Below are 12,989 nucleotides of genomic sequence, written 5' to 3' on the forward strand. Positions count from 1 at the left end.
CCGTTGGTCAACCGGCGCTGCTGAAAAACGACCACCGCACGCTACAACAAAGCCGCCATCAAGCGAGAGACAAAAAAAAAAGAAGAAAAAAAAAGTACGCTTGAGAGCGCAGAGATCACGACCGAGCAGTGGTCTGGTAGCGAGAGTAGACTATGTTGTTTTTATTGTGTTTTATTGTGGAATGTCGCAGCGGCGAAGCTCTCGTGGCTTACGCGGATGATGTCGCGTTAGTGTACGCTCATCGAAAGAGCAGGCGAGGGCGTTCGTCGTGCTTGCGCAATCATTCTGTCGCTTTTCGCGTGCTCGGCTGAATCTTTCCAAGTCAAAGGGAGCGTGGCCATAGAGTTTCTCACTAGCTTGAGAAACTGTATGAGCGGGGCTAGGCGTGTGGCTCACCAAATCACAACAGCTCTACGGAGTTCGATGGAGGGAGGCCATCACCTGCTACCTCGGAGTCAATCTGCGGCACAGCCATTGCCCCCCGCTGGCAGTCGAAGCCATGGCAGCCGCTGGAGCCCTGGAGAGCGTGACACGTCGCCTTTTTCTCAAGGACACATGTTTGCAATGCCGTGGTATACCCGGCCATCTTGTACGCGTTTCGAGTATCGAACATTATCAGTCGCCAAGTATCACAGGATGTTTGCTGTATTTCTCTAGCGATCCACCCATGAGCCCACGGCATACATATGCTACAGGACTCCGAACTCTGCATGCGTGCGTTCAAGACTATCAAAGTGTGAACCACGTGCAGATTAGCACATGCCAATCAATGAGTATTAAAAAGCGCTTTAAAAGCAGGAATGTACGCTGCTTTTCCCCGCTATGCCGTTTTTGCGCCCCAGAACCGTTTACTCAAAGCATTTATAAAACATTATAATCGCTTGAACGCGTGACGCGCGTTTACAGCGGGTAATATATACAGTTTATCGGTTTTAAAATTAAATGTGGGGATAGTGTAAAGCGTTTTTTTTTTCTTCTCGCCTCTCTATTTTGGGCGAAATAGTCCGTAAAGAAAGAAAAGATACTATGTCATCAAGAGAACAAAGAATATTTGCTTGTTTACGCCAAACATTCCACGTAGATAATGTTGTTTTACGCATGCTCCGTGTTTAGTTGAAAAAAAAAAGGCTGTAAGAATAATTTACAATTCATATGGTCGCACCTCACTGTCAACTCTCCTGCAACAAAGTGGTATGTTACCGGTCACAGAAAGAAACCCCATTTGTCGCCTGAAGTTCTTTTTTCAATTAGTTAGAGGACATTACTTCATGGAAATTCGTATTTGTCTGTTTAAAGCACAAGACCCTACCGCGCATTTTCATAACCACTTTGAGCCCTCGAAATTCTTGTTACAAATATTCTTTTTTCCCTCGAACTATTGCTGAATGAAACAATAATACTAACGAAGAGGTTACCCAGCTGTAATTATCTTTATTTGAAGAGCGTTTATAATAAGACATGTCTTTTTATTGTTGTGCATTCTGTATGTTTTATTGTTTGTTTTCCTGGTTTTGTATCCCAAGCAACCATGTACGTCCGTGGGACGTCCGAAGAACAGCCGGACGTCCATTGCCGAGAACGGACGTCCAGCGTACGTACAGTACACATCCATTTTTGGACATACAGTTCTGGATGTACGTCGGACATCCAGCAGTGGACGAAAACTGGATGTACATTTTTAAAAGTTCAAGTCGTGCCCTATATTTGGTGCACAATGCAATATGGTCACGCAATAAGCCTGTATTTTTAATCTGGGTCTACTACACAAGTTCTCAAAGCTTGAATAACAAAAAGTATCTCTGCATTCTGGCTGACATGCCAGTGAGGTTTACAGTAGCACGCGAAATGACACAGAATTTAAGTGAAAGGAAAAAGAAAATTTCTCTTAAGCATTGACGGCAGTCACGTTGAAAAAAAACCATTTACGTAAACACCCACTTTTTTTACTCTAGCTACTTACTTTAAAAATGGTGGGTATAGCTCGCCTCCGAATAGGCGATGAGACGTACGAGGTCCAAATCATGTTTTGAATGGTGTACGACACTGAGACATCAATTTTCCAACCACACGTCTATCATTCAGTGACACACCTAACCTCCGACATGAGGGGCGACGTTTGTTGACTAATCACTTTTGTTTCTGGCTCTGAAATTTCTTTGTATATGCGCTTGATTTATGGCCAAATCAAGCGTGACCTTTGTAAGCTGGCTATACCACATCGCATTTTTTTGTGCACAGGGTTGCTATAGAATCCTGGATCTTGGCCATAAAAGCTTTGTATGAAAAAATCCAACCTCAATGACATGCATTAAGTTCTGCTCAGTATGAGGTAAAAACAAATGATACAGCCATTAATAAACAGCCTTTCAGCAGGTTTCTAGCCAACATGCAAAATAGTACGGAAAAAGGAAGACGTATAATTTGACTTCCTGCCTGCTCGTCGGCATAGAGACCGAAGTTTTGAGTACTGAAGTTCTATCCCCTTATTTATTATCTTCTTTTGTACTTTTAGATTAACCTTCTTCCTGTGTAAAGACCTATTCTTCATTTGCCGAGCATGTAATTTCTGAAAATGAACCATGCACTTGTTTGCGCACGCAGCCATGCTCAATGCGGTATATTGCGAGTGAAAAATAACCACAGGGTTTACTAGCAGTCGATTTTTATTCAACATTTTTGTTCCTTCAGGTTTTCTTCTCCTTTAGGTTTTCTTAACGCCGAACGCAGCCCGTTCTTTCGCCCTCCTCAGCCATTCCCTGACGTGGATTTCTACCTCGCTTCTCGGGCTGTCACCAAGAAATTTGCTCTTCCTTACTGCGTCTGGAAGTGCAACAAAGAGGCATATTTGGAATAGAAACAGATTGCCCCACAAAATTGTGCGTACCGACAATCACTTGGCAGAGCTTGAGGCCCCGAAACCTCTCTTTGCCCTTGCGGCCTTCCATGCTGAATTGTTGGGCGACCCCATCCGTCAGCAGGTGTGGCATCATGGCCTTCACCGATGCTGGTATTGCCTTGCCTCCAAAGGAGGCAAGTTCAGCAACCTGTAACAAATTATTATAATGCGATCACCAGCACTCATTTCAATACACTGGGGAATTGTTGCCAAGGCTTTTCTTGCAGGATGACCCTGCATGCTTGGCTACAAATGTTTGCAATGGTTGCAAATTTATTGAAAAGCTTGACTGCAATATATATGCACTCACCAAGGCCTCACGGTAGCCACCCACAAGGGTTTCGTCAAAGGCCAGCACGGCCTCAACAGAACCCAGTGGGCCTGCCATTACAGGTTCAGTAGGTGGATCAACATTGCCGTTATTTTTGGTTGCAAGTCCATGGAGGCTCTCCAAAATTTCCATCTGGGTGTGCCGAATTATGCTTAACGAGGTGAGCACACGCCTCTGAAACTCTGCAAGCAAGAACGTGATGTTTACAACAAATATTGTTTTAACTTATGAAGTTGACTTTTTAACACTTCACCCACATACCAGCACAACTCAGGGCCTTTGAAGAATTTCCTGGACCACCTAAAATTCAGAAAGTTTTTTTGATGCAGTTCGAAGAATCATGACAGCACTAAAAAAACAAAATAGCTTACAGTTTTCTGCACAGGTGCCCGGGCCTTGTGATATTTGCAGTCCTGGTCAAATTATTCACATGTTTAGCTCAAATGCCCAACAAATTTATATGAAAAAAAAAGATAATATTGCAAAAAAGCAGTACACAAGTGACTGGCGTACCTTCTTGCCCCTGTTGGTCACGCCCTTGTTGCAGCATGCTGCTGCTGGCACTTGTAGCTGTGCAGAGCATGAAACGGTCAATCTATCAACGTCTACATCAACACACAGACAAAACATTATTCCACTCTCCAACAATGGCACTAGGATACGCTGGCGCACCTACCCCTTAACAAATTTAAAGCAAACAAAGATGTTGCAACAAAGAAGCATACCTGCGTGCCCCAATTGCCTGAGCCCTTCATGTAGCCCACCACTGTTGGTACTTGTAGCTGTGTAGAAGGTCAAAATAGTCAACCTGGTAATGTTTACTTAAATACACAGACAAAAACAAAAAGAGAGGAACATACATGGGCTCTGCAGCAATGGCACTGGGCTGCTTTGGTGTGCCAGGCCCTGGCTTGAACCTTCAAGACGTGCTAAAGTACATATGCACAATTAAAAACTTCACATAATAGTGCAGCCAGCTGGCTGGCTATTCACTTCACCTGGCAAGAATATAGCAAGTGAAATGTACAACTCTAAAAAGTGGGATATGTATAGAAATGAGCAGATTTGGAGACAAAAGAACTGCAAATATAAGCACTGTATGAGGATATTACAAATTCTATGTATGCAGGACTGGAAGCATTATTGGGTTACATCACAAGGATGTTTTGTTTGCATCTTTAACTCTCGAAGCTAATCGTTTATGCTACTTTTATGCATGTACACATGTAGTGGAAACTGGGGCTTCGCACATCCAGTAGTGAAGTACATTAAATGGGCTGAATACATACATACACGGAGATGCGAAAGGACAACAAAGTTCTTCACAAACAGTTGAAGTAAAGCTGCCAGCACTGAACAGCCTAAAAAGTGGCTCCCAAAACCAAAGTAGTAACATGCAATCCTGTCACAAAGTCTTCAAACAAAAGTGAAAAAAAAAAGTGCAATGGTATTACGAGGTGGCTCTGATGTGATGAACGCTGTTGGGGCAGGCGGAAAACCATCAGAGTCCGATTCCACGGACGTGGAATCGTCATCCACCCAGCGTGCTGGCCTCACTCGGCGCCGCTTTCTGGGCATCTCCTCCCCACCAGAAAGGTCGGAAGTGAACTGGGCCATCTCCAGTTTTTTCCTTCCTTGCTCATATGAACCTAGTTAATGTAAAATAAAAGTGCTTATCAGTACTTGCGCAGACCACAAGCGCATGCTTTAGACTCACCAAACACTCCCTTCACGGCCGCATCGTAAAGGTGAGAGCCTGGGCCTGGTGGCTGCCCTTTTTTTGCCATCCTGGCAGCTTTGTCAGGTGGTACGTTTGGCCACCAACACTTTTCGCCATTCAGCCATGCGCACGGAACGATTTCCACAGTTTTTTCCTTGCCGTCATCAAATTCCACGATCGCATACATCTGAAAATATGCAATTTCCCTAAGGTACCACTCAGAGAGATAATGGGCCTTCTCAATTTACGAGGCTTGAATATATAGCCCACAGGCAATCCAACGGCTGCTGTTCCCACACGAGTACATAAAAATTTGAGCTCTTTCCCTGGCAGTACATGTCATGATAATCAAGGTGGCCCACTACCACATTGTGGATCACTTGTGAAAAAAACAAACATACCAGTGGTCAACTAAAACTTCTCAAAACTGCTTTTGGGCAAAAAGCATTTTTAAAGATAAGATTGAAAAGTCAACCACACAGTTCATATGAAAAAATTGAAATCTGACCCTTGTACTACAAGAAAAAAAAATTAAAAGCGATTACGACACTTGACGCAAACTGGCTGCGGCAAATGAAAATTCAAGCAACAAAATGCGCAAGGAACTAATTGTAGCGCCTCATCGGGGAGAGAGGAGCCGATACTGTAAAAAGGGACTCTTTTGCCACTTGTTATTCTTTTATCAATGTATTTCGCGACCTCAGCTTGACCACAAATAAACAAATCAAATCAACCGTCAATAGTGGCTGCCAAGCCGCTACAAAAAAAAAAAAAAAAAAAAAAAAGCGGCATGCATGTTACGCCAGTGTTCAGCTAGCACGGAGTCGCGCGTTCCGAGCATGGCCGCACACGCGATTGCAAAAGCAATCGAAATCAATCTGTAGCCTCACACATTTGTTACGGCACTGATTGCTGCGCACAACAGCTTTGGCAGAGCAAGGCTCCATCGGGAGGGTAATTTCAACAGATCAGACGTTAGGTATTTCGTGCCAACTACAGCTCAATCAGTCAGTTGACTTGACCGTATTTTTGAGTTTGAGTCACCTGCGCCAGAAACGCGTGCTGGCCAACCGGCAAACGTAGCCAGCGTGACATTACAAAGCACCCACCGGCAACACGCAAGCCACAATTCAAAAGTGCATGCAATGGCCACTTACAATGGGATGTTGAGTCAAAACAATACTGGTGTCCAACTTGCTGCTATCGCAGAGGTGCGCTCAAATGCTGTCGTCCGAACTCAAACTCTGCTGCTCATCTTGGTTCCTCAACCGGTTCAGGCAGTTCAGGTAGGGAGGTACGGAGGCACGGATACGGGTACGGATAGATGTATGAGCCGTAGATCCGTATTATTAAAAAAAACACTTTCTGCTGCTCATGCGTAACTGATGCTCTAAACAAAAGTACTTAAATACTTAAACCACTAAACGCTTTTCGTTTTGCGAGCTCGGCGTTCCGCAGTTTGAGAATTTGAACTAATTGAGACAATGTGTTCGGTATACCAATACCGAAATGTGAAGTACGTTCTTTTTGTTAGAAGTCAGTCTTGTAATAGGAAAAAAAAACTTCACTTCATTTCGGTAATAGTCAAAACATAATGCAGACAAAAAAAAAATCTCTAATGAAACTAATTGTCACATTCTAGCATGTTTTGGCTGGCAACAAAGGCAAATAACTGAGAAGAGTAAAAAAAAAAAAAGAAGTAAACGGTTCACAGTGTAACGCAAGACGCTTTTTATCTTTAATCTAAGATGCAGAGCGTGTTATATTGCTGTAGTTTTTGTTTTTTACTGTTTGGATTTACCGTGGCGCAAGCTGCGGCCACTGCGGTGGCCTGGTCGCCTGGTGTCGACATCAACATCGCTATCATCGCTGCTATGGCAAACATGGATGCTTCCCTACTTGACGGCAAAAACGTTGGGTACGGTTTTTATGTTAACTCTATGCGCGCACTACGTACTTCAAAGACATCTGGATGCATTTCCTTTGAGTTGGTCAAGTAAGTTTTCACAGTGCAGTTTGAGTTAGCTTAATTGTCATGCCGAAAGCCCGGGACAAAACGCGTTTAACAGCTTGGCGGGAAACGAGAACATTGTTCGAGAGGTACGGTCGACCCGTCCGCCATGAAGCCGCAGCATGTTGTATGACCGATGCAGTACAGCGTAATGACGTTTCGTGTGGTGACAACAACTGTGGTGCCAACAGCGCGTGTCCAACTTGTGTTCACGTTCTTGGTGATGAAGCAACACCTGACGTTCACAGTTCTGATGAACCAGCGACGCTGTGTGACGAACCGGCGACACTGCAAGCCAGCGCCGTGGAGATGCCAGCTACGTGTACAGACACGTCAAGTGAAGAAGACGGTGTACCGGACTCGCCACCTCTAGCTTCTGAGCCAGTCTTCGAACTGACCCTACAATGCACCGCTAACGCACAACAAAGGCCTGACTGTAGCGACTTAGCTGCAGGGCTAAGGGCGTGGGCCCTGCGGGAGAACATTACGCAGTCCGCCCTAACCTCGCTGCTGAAGGTGCTGAAATCTTGTCCGTCCGACGCATCTTGTCTGCCCAGCGACGCTCGTACATTGTTGCGGACGCCGAGAGATACGCTGCGTTCTGCAGTGACAATAATGCCCCCGGGGCACTACTGTCATTTAGGGCTGGAGCATCAGCTCAGAAACGCCCTCGCCCTCGCTGGCGCTCCTCCAGGGGGATCCATTACTCTCCAGTTCAGCTTTGATGGGCTGCCGATTTCCAAGAGCTCGAGAAAAGAATTGTGGCCCATCCAGTGCAGAATTCTTGAACACCATGATGCAGCGCCTTTCGTCATTGGTGTCTGGGCTGGTGCAGGAAAACCAGATTCGGCAGAGGAATATTTAGCCCAATTTCTAACTGAGCTGAAACAACTCATGAGAAATGGAATGAGTTTTAATGGGTGCGTGATCCAAGTCTCTGTGCACAGCTTCATCTGTGACGCACCGGCTCGGGCCTTTGTGTACTGCATCAAGCCTCACATGGCCCACCTTGGGTGTCCCAAGTGCACAGTTGAAGGGGACAACCTAAACCACAGAGCATGTTTCCCGCCTGTGATTTCCACACTGCGTACTGATGAATCGGTCAGGCTTCAAACAGATTACGATCACCACCTCGGTGTGTCACCTATGACCACACTTCCCATCGATATCGTCAGTACTGCGCCTCTTGATTATATGCACCTACTCTGCCTTGGAGTCACAAAGAAACTGCTCGATCTGTGGTTTCGTGGCCCATATCAAAAGCCTTTTGAAGTACGTTTTGGCCCAGATGAACGAAAGCAGCTGTCGCAGTTGACCCTCTCTTTGGGGCCACATGTACCTAAAGAGTTCGCGCGGAAGCCTAGGAGTACAAGTGAAGTACAGCGCTGGAAGGCGACAGAGCTCAGATTTTTTTTACTTTACAGTGGGCCTGTTGTTCTGAAATCAGTCCTTCGGTCGGACCGGTACAAAAACTTTCTTGCTTTGCATTGTGCAACATTTTTGGTGTCGAGCCCGACATTGTGCACTCAGTATGTTGATTATGCAGAGTCTCTTTATAAGCACTTTGTTGAGACATTTGCCATACTCTATGGAACTGACCGTGTGTCATACAATGTTCATTGTTTGTTGCACTTAGCAAATGATGTACGCAACTTTGGTCCTGTGGATGCTTTTAGTGCTTTTCCATTTGAGAATAATATGCAGTTTCTTAAGCGGCTTCTCAGAGGTCAGAACACTCCACTGGCACAGTTGTACAACCGCCTTAAAGAACGAGAAGGAAAACTGGCTGCGCGCACATCCTCTTCTGCACGGAATTCATCATCAGACATCTTTCAGCTTGTACAGGAGCATAAAGGTTGTTTGCTTCCACCTGGCTTGACACCCCCTCAGTATAGATGTGCAGAATTTCGGGATTTCACTCTTACCGTGAACCCTCCCAACAACTGCTGTGTGGTAGACAATTCTATCATCATTGCAGACAGCTTTGCTCGTACCACTTCAACACAGGCACCATGCATCGTTGGCCGAGAGTTCACAGACAAAAAAGACTTCTACACAAGGCCATTTCCATCTAGCTCCATTGGCATCTTTGCTGTTTCTCAACTTTCTGGCACAAGATTCTGGCCTATGAGGAATGTGCAGAAACTTGTCAGACTTCCCTCGCACAATCAATCAGTTGTTATTCCATTTCTGCACACAGTTTAGCACTTTACAGATCCGCATATACGCCTCGCTGAATATTCCTGTCATATGAGTACGAGCTCAGGCCAGTGTGCCCAACTGTAGCTGCTTTATTGTCTTTGGAAGAGGGCAGGTGCTTCTGATCTCAGTAAAACGGCGAGGTAGCAAGGCTTAGATTCAGTGGCTTAGTTTTTTTTTTGGCACTCTGCCTGTTAGAACTAAATAGTTGACAGTGGCGCTGTGCAGGGTTTTTCATGGCTTCTACTGATAGGCAAACTTGCCCTGTGCGCTTTTAAACTGAGTCAATCTGCCAACTGCCATTGCCACCTGTAATAAATTGAAATGCAGCCAACAGTGAAAGTCTGAATATCATGAGGGTGGTTCTTTGAAGAAATTTTCTGATCTGCAAGACAACCTGGCAGCATCTAAGATGTGAGTGGCTCATCTTTTCATAACCACTTACTGTTTTGCTTGGCCTTGCAATGTATTTTCAGGCATATATCTTTTCTTCTAGGTTTGCAATGTGCCGTGGTGTTGCAGTCCCAGCCCGAGCAGACAGTAATGAGAGCCTGAACATAGTGGGTTTTCGTGTGGAATTCGTCGTGCCCACTGCAACCCGGCAGTTATTTTCATGTGAGTGGTTCATTCCCCCGGCAACCTTTGACTGTTTTATTCTGGCTGGAATGACCTGTGGTTTTCATTTCCTTTTTTCTTAGCGCTCCGTGGCACAACAGACTCTTGGGTGGACGGTGTGGAAAGTTCGGCAACCCTAAAGGTGGAAATGCTATGGAATGTCTTCTCCTCACGGCAACTTTGCAGCTGCTGGTATGGGAGTCACCTCCAGAATGGTGTCTACTTTGCTCTGTCCAAACTTCAATTCCTTGAGCTGATCTACTCTGCTGCGCCTAATTTGCCCGTCTTTTTTTCTTCTGGGTTTGAAGTGTGCAGTGGTGTTGCAGTCCCAGCCCGAGCAGACAGTAATGAGAGCCTGAACATCGTGGGTTTTCGTGGAATTCGTCGTGCCCACTGCAACCCGGCAGTTATTTTCAGGTCAGTAGTTCATTCCCCCGGCAACCTTTGTTTTATTCTGGCTGGAATGACCTGTGGTTTTCATTTCCTTTTTTCTTAGCGCTCCGTGGCACAACAGACTCTTGGGTGGACGGTGTGGAAAGTTCGGCAACCCTAAAGGTGGAAATGCTATGGAATGTCTTCTCCTCACGGCAACTTTGCAGCTGCTGGTATGGGAGTCACCTCCAGAATGGTGTCTACTTTGCTCTGTCCAAACTTCAATTCCTTGAGCTGATCTACTCTGCTGCGCCTAATTTGCCCGTCTTTTTTTCTTCTGGGTTTGAAGTGTGCAGTGGTGTTGCAGTCCCAGCCCGAGCAGACAGTAATGAGAGCCTGAACATCGTGGGTTTTCGTGGAATTCGTCGTGCCCACTGCAACCCGGCAGTTATTTTCAGGTCAGTAGTTCATTCCCCCGGCAACCTTTGTTTTATTCTGGCTGGAATGACCTGTGCTTTTCATTTCCTTTTTTCTTAGCGCTCCGTGGCACAACAGACTCTTGGGTGGACGGTGTGGAAAGTTCGGCAACCCTAAAGGTGGAAATGCTATGGAATGTCTTCTCCTCACGGCAACTTTGCAGCTGCTGGTATGGGAGTCACCTCCAGAATGGTGTCTACTTTGCTCTGTCCAAACTTCAATTCCTTGAGCTGATCTACTCTGCTGCGCCTAATTTGCCCGTCTTTTTTTCTTCTGGGTTTGAACTGTGCAGTGGTGTTGCAGTCCCAGCCCGAGCAGACAGTAATGAGAGCCTGAACATCGTGGGTTTTCGTGGAATTCGTCGTGCCCACTGCAACCCGGCAGTTATTTTCAGGTCAGTAGTTCATTCCCCCGGCAACCTTTGTTTTATTCTGGCTGGAATGACCTGTGCTTTTCATTTCCTTTTTTCTTAGCGCTCCGTGGCACAACAGACTCTTGGGTGGACGGTGTGGAAAGTTCGGCAACCCTAAAGGTGGAAATGCTATGGAATGTCTTCTCCTCACGGCAACTTTGCAGCTGCTGGTATGGGAGTCACCTCCAGAATGGTGTCTACTTTGCTCTGTCCAAACTTCAATTCCTTGAGCTGATCTACTCTGCTGCGCCTAATTTGCCCGTCTTTTTTTCTTCTGGATTTGAACTGTGCAGTGGTGTTGCAGTCCCAGCCCGAGCAGACAGTAATGAGAGCCTGAACATCGTGGGTTTTCGTGGAATTCGTCGTGCCCACTGCAACCCGGCAGTTATTTTCAGGTCAGTAGTTCATTCCCCCGGCAACCTTTGTTTTATTCTGGCTGGAATGACCTGTGCTTTTCATTTCCTTTTTTCTTAGCGCTCCGTGGCACAACAGACTCTTGGGTGGACGGTGTGGAAAGTTCGGCAACCCTAAAGGTGGAAATGCTATGGAATGTCTTCTCCTCACGGCAACTTTGCAGCTGCTGGTATGGGAGTCACCTCCAGAATGGTGTCTACTTTGCTCTGTCCAAACTTCAATTCCTTGAGCTGATCTACTCTGCTGCGCCTAATTTGCCCATCTTTTTTTCTTCTGGGTTTGAACTGTGCAGTGGTGTTGCAGTCCCAGCCCGAGCAGACAGTAATGAGAGCCTGAACATCGTGGGTTTTCGTGGAATTCGTCGTGCCCACTGCAACCCGGCAGTTATTTTCAGGTCAGTAGTTCATTCCCCCGGCAACCTTTGTTTTATTCTGGCTGGAATGACCTGTGCTTTTCATTTCCTTTTTTCTTAGCGCTCCGTGGCACAACAGACTCTTGGGTGGACGGTGTGGAAAGTTCGGCAACCCTAAAGGTGGAAATGCTATGGAATGTCTTCTCCTCACGGCAACTTTGCAGCTGCTGGTATGGGAGTCACCTCCAGAATGGTGTTTACTTTGCTCTGTCCAAACTTCAATTCCTTGAGCTGATCTACTCTGCTGCGCCTGATTTGCCTGTGTTTTTTCTTCTAGGGATGGATTGTTTCGAAATCCTGGTAAATGCGGCCCACCCCCTACCCTGCTAGTTTTTCCGCTAAACACATACTATATCTTTCCGTCATTTAAAAAGCACACGGCTGAGTTGCACGTATACTGTTTTACAAAGAAACATTTGTATTTGTTCTCTTATCATCACATTTAATTTTTCCTCAGGCACCCAAAAAATGTTTGATTGTAGCAAGAGCAACTCCAGGATATGACATTCTTTGGCTTCAAGAAAATGTGGACAAATGGCCGAAGCAAGATGTTATGATGTGTGAATTGGATGCTAGAGGCGAATAAAGTGTTCATTTATGGCAGTTTAACTGCTGCAAAACACTGTGTATGTTTTAAATTGTACGTGAGCATGATACTGTAAAATCGTACGCAACATCCGAAATGTGTCCGGTGACGTATCCAATTCCGGACGTCCGATAGGACGTACGGAAGTGTTAAAACCGGACGTCCGTCGTACGTACAGTGGATGTCCGTCGGCTCCCAAACGGACATCCTTCGGACATACGCTAGAGCCGGAGCGGACATACGTCGGACGTTCGACGGATGTCCGGCGGTTGCTTGGGATGTATGTGTATTTATTTACCCGTGGCCACCCTGCAAAAGTCGAGAGAGACTGCCGTATTTCGAAATAAATTAAATAGACAAATAAATACATAAATACTTGTATTTTCAGGAAGACTACCACATTCTACTTGACAAGTGGCTCGACCCCAGATAGCTTTGTCTACCCCACAGACGAAGGTTGGTATCCCATCGGACGAATGTAAATTTAGCCATCTATTTAGCAATTTAACACAAAATAGCAGTCCCACCGGAGGAACAGAAAGTT

General features: G+C 45.8%; 2 protein-coding genes across 5 annotated transcripts; one reads left to right on the forward strand and one right to left on the reverse strand.

Annotated features, from left to right (window-relative positions):
- Window positions 1-1,554: 1,554 nt before the first annotated feature.
- On the reverse strand, window positions 1,555-6,966 carry LOC144169330 (uncharacterized). Its single transcript, XM_077698423.1, has 10 exons — window positions 6,105-6,966; window positions 4,682-5,134; window positions 4,088-4,156; window positions 3,953-4,009; window positions 3,741-3,797; window positions 3,599-3,640; window positions 3,489-3,527; window positions 3,207-3,409; window positions 2,885-3,044; window positions 1,555-2,820 (listed from the first exon to the last, which is right to left on the reverse strand). Exons 2-10 carry the CDS (start codon window positions 4,842-4,844, stop codon window positions 2,702-2,704), a joined length of 909 nt encoding a protein of 302 aa, XP_077554549.1. The 5' UTR covers window positions 4,845-5,134; window positions 6,105-6,966; the 3' UTR covers window positions 1,555-2,701.
- A 9-nt stretch (window positions 6,967-6,975) lies between these two features.
- On the forward strand, window positions 6,976-12,457 carry LOC144169331 (uncharacterized). 4 transcript variants are annotated; one of them, XM_077698424.1, is made up of 12 exons: window positions 6,976-9,964; window positions 10,081-10,189; window positions 10,269-10,377; window positions 10,494-10,602; window positions 10,682-11,015; window positions 11,095-11,203; window positions 11,327-11,428; window positions 11,508-11,616; window positions 11,740-11,841; window positions 11,921-12,029; window positions 12,137-12,159; window positions 12,317-12,456. In XM_077698424.1, exons 8-12 carry the CDS (start codon window positions 11,573-11,575, stop codon window positions 12,333-12,335), a joined length of 297 nt encoding a protein of 98 aa, XP_077554550.1. In that variant the 5' UTR covers window positions 6,976-9,964; window positions 10,081-10,189; window positions 10,269-10,377; window positions 10,494-10,602; window positions 10,682-11,015; window positions 11,095-11,203; window positions 11,327-11,428; window positions 11,508-11,572; the 3' UTR covers window positions 12,336-12,456. The 4 variants fall into 4 exon arrangements, 1 of the variants encoding a protein (XP_077554550.1); XR_013322425.1 differs by having other exon boundaries at window positions 10,501-10,602; window positions 10,682-10,790; window positions 10,914-11,015; window positions 11,921-12,457; XR_013322426.1 differs by lacking the exon at window positions 12,137-12,159.
- Window positions 12,458-12,989: the final 532 nt, after the last annotated feature.

This window comes from Haemaphysalis longicornis, unplaced genomic scaffold (assembly GCF_048455015.1).
Source record: "Haemaphysalis longicornis isolate Haplotype H1 unplaced genomic scaffold, Haemaphysalis longicornis Haplotype H1 scaffold_2, whole genome shotgun sequence".
Taxonomy (NCBI): Eukaryota; Metazoa; Arthropoda; class Arachnida; order Ixodida; family Ixodidae; genus Haemaphysalis; species Haemaphysalis longicornis.

Excerpts from the sequence above, each read along its gene's own strand:
- LOC144169330 (XM_077698423.1), bottom strand. The coding sequence starts at position 4,844 with ATGGCCCAGTTCACTTCCGACCTTTCTGGTGGGGAGGAGATGCCCAGA. Across the intron at positions 4,157-4,681 it reads CATCACATCAGAGCCACCTC|CACGTCTTGAAGGTTCAAGC; the intron begins GTAATACCATTG and ends TATGTACTTTAG. Across the intron at positions 2,821-2,884 it reads GCTCTGCCAAGTGATTGTCG|ACGCAGTAAGGAAGAGCAAA; the intron begins GTACGCACAATT and ends TTGCACTTCCAG.
- LOC144169331 (XM_077698424.1), top strand. The coding sequence starts at position 11,573 with ATGCTATGGAATGTCTTCTCCTCACGGCAACTTTGCAGCTGCTG. Across the intron at positions 11,617-11,739 it reads CGGCAACTTTGCAGCTGCTG|TGGTGTTGCAGTCCCAGCCC; the intron begins GTATGGGAGTCA and ends TGAACTGTGCAG. Across the intron at positions 12,030-12,136 it reads CGGCAACTTTGCAGCTGCTG|GGATGGATTGTTTCGAAATC; the intron begins GTATGGGAGTCA and ends TTTTTCTTCTAG.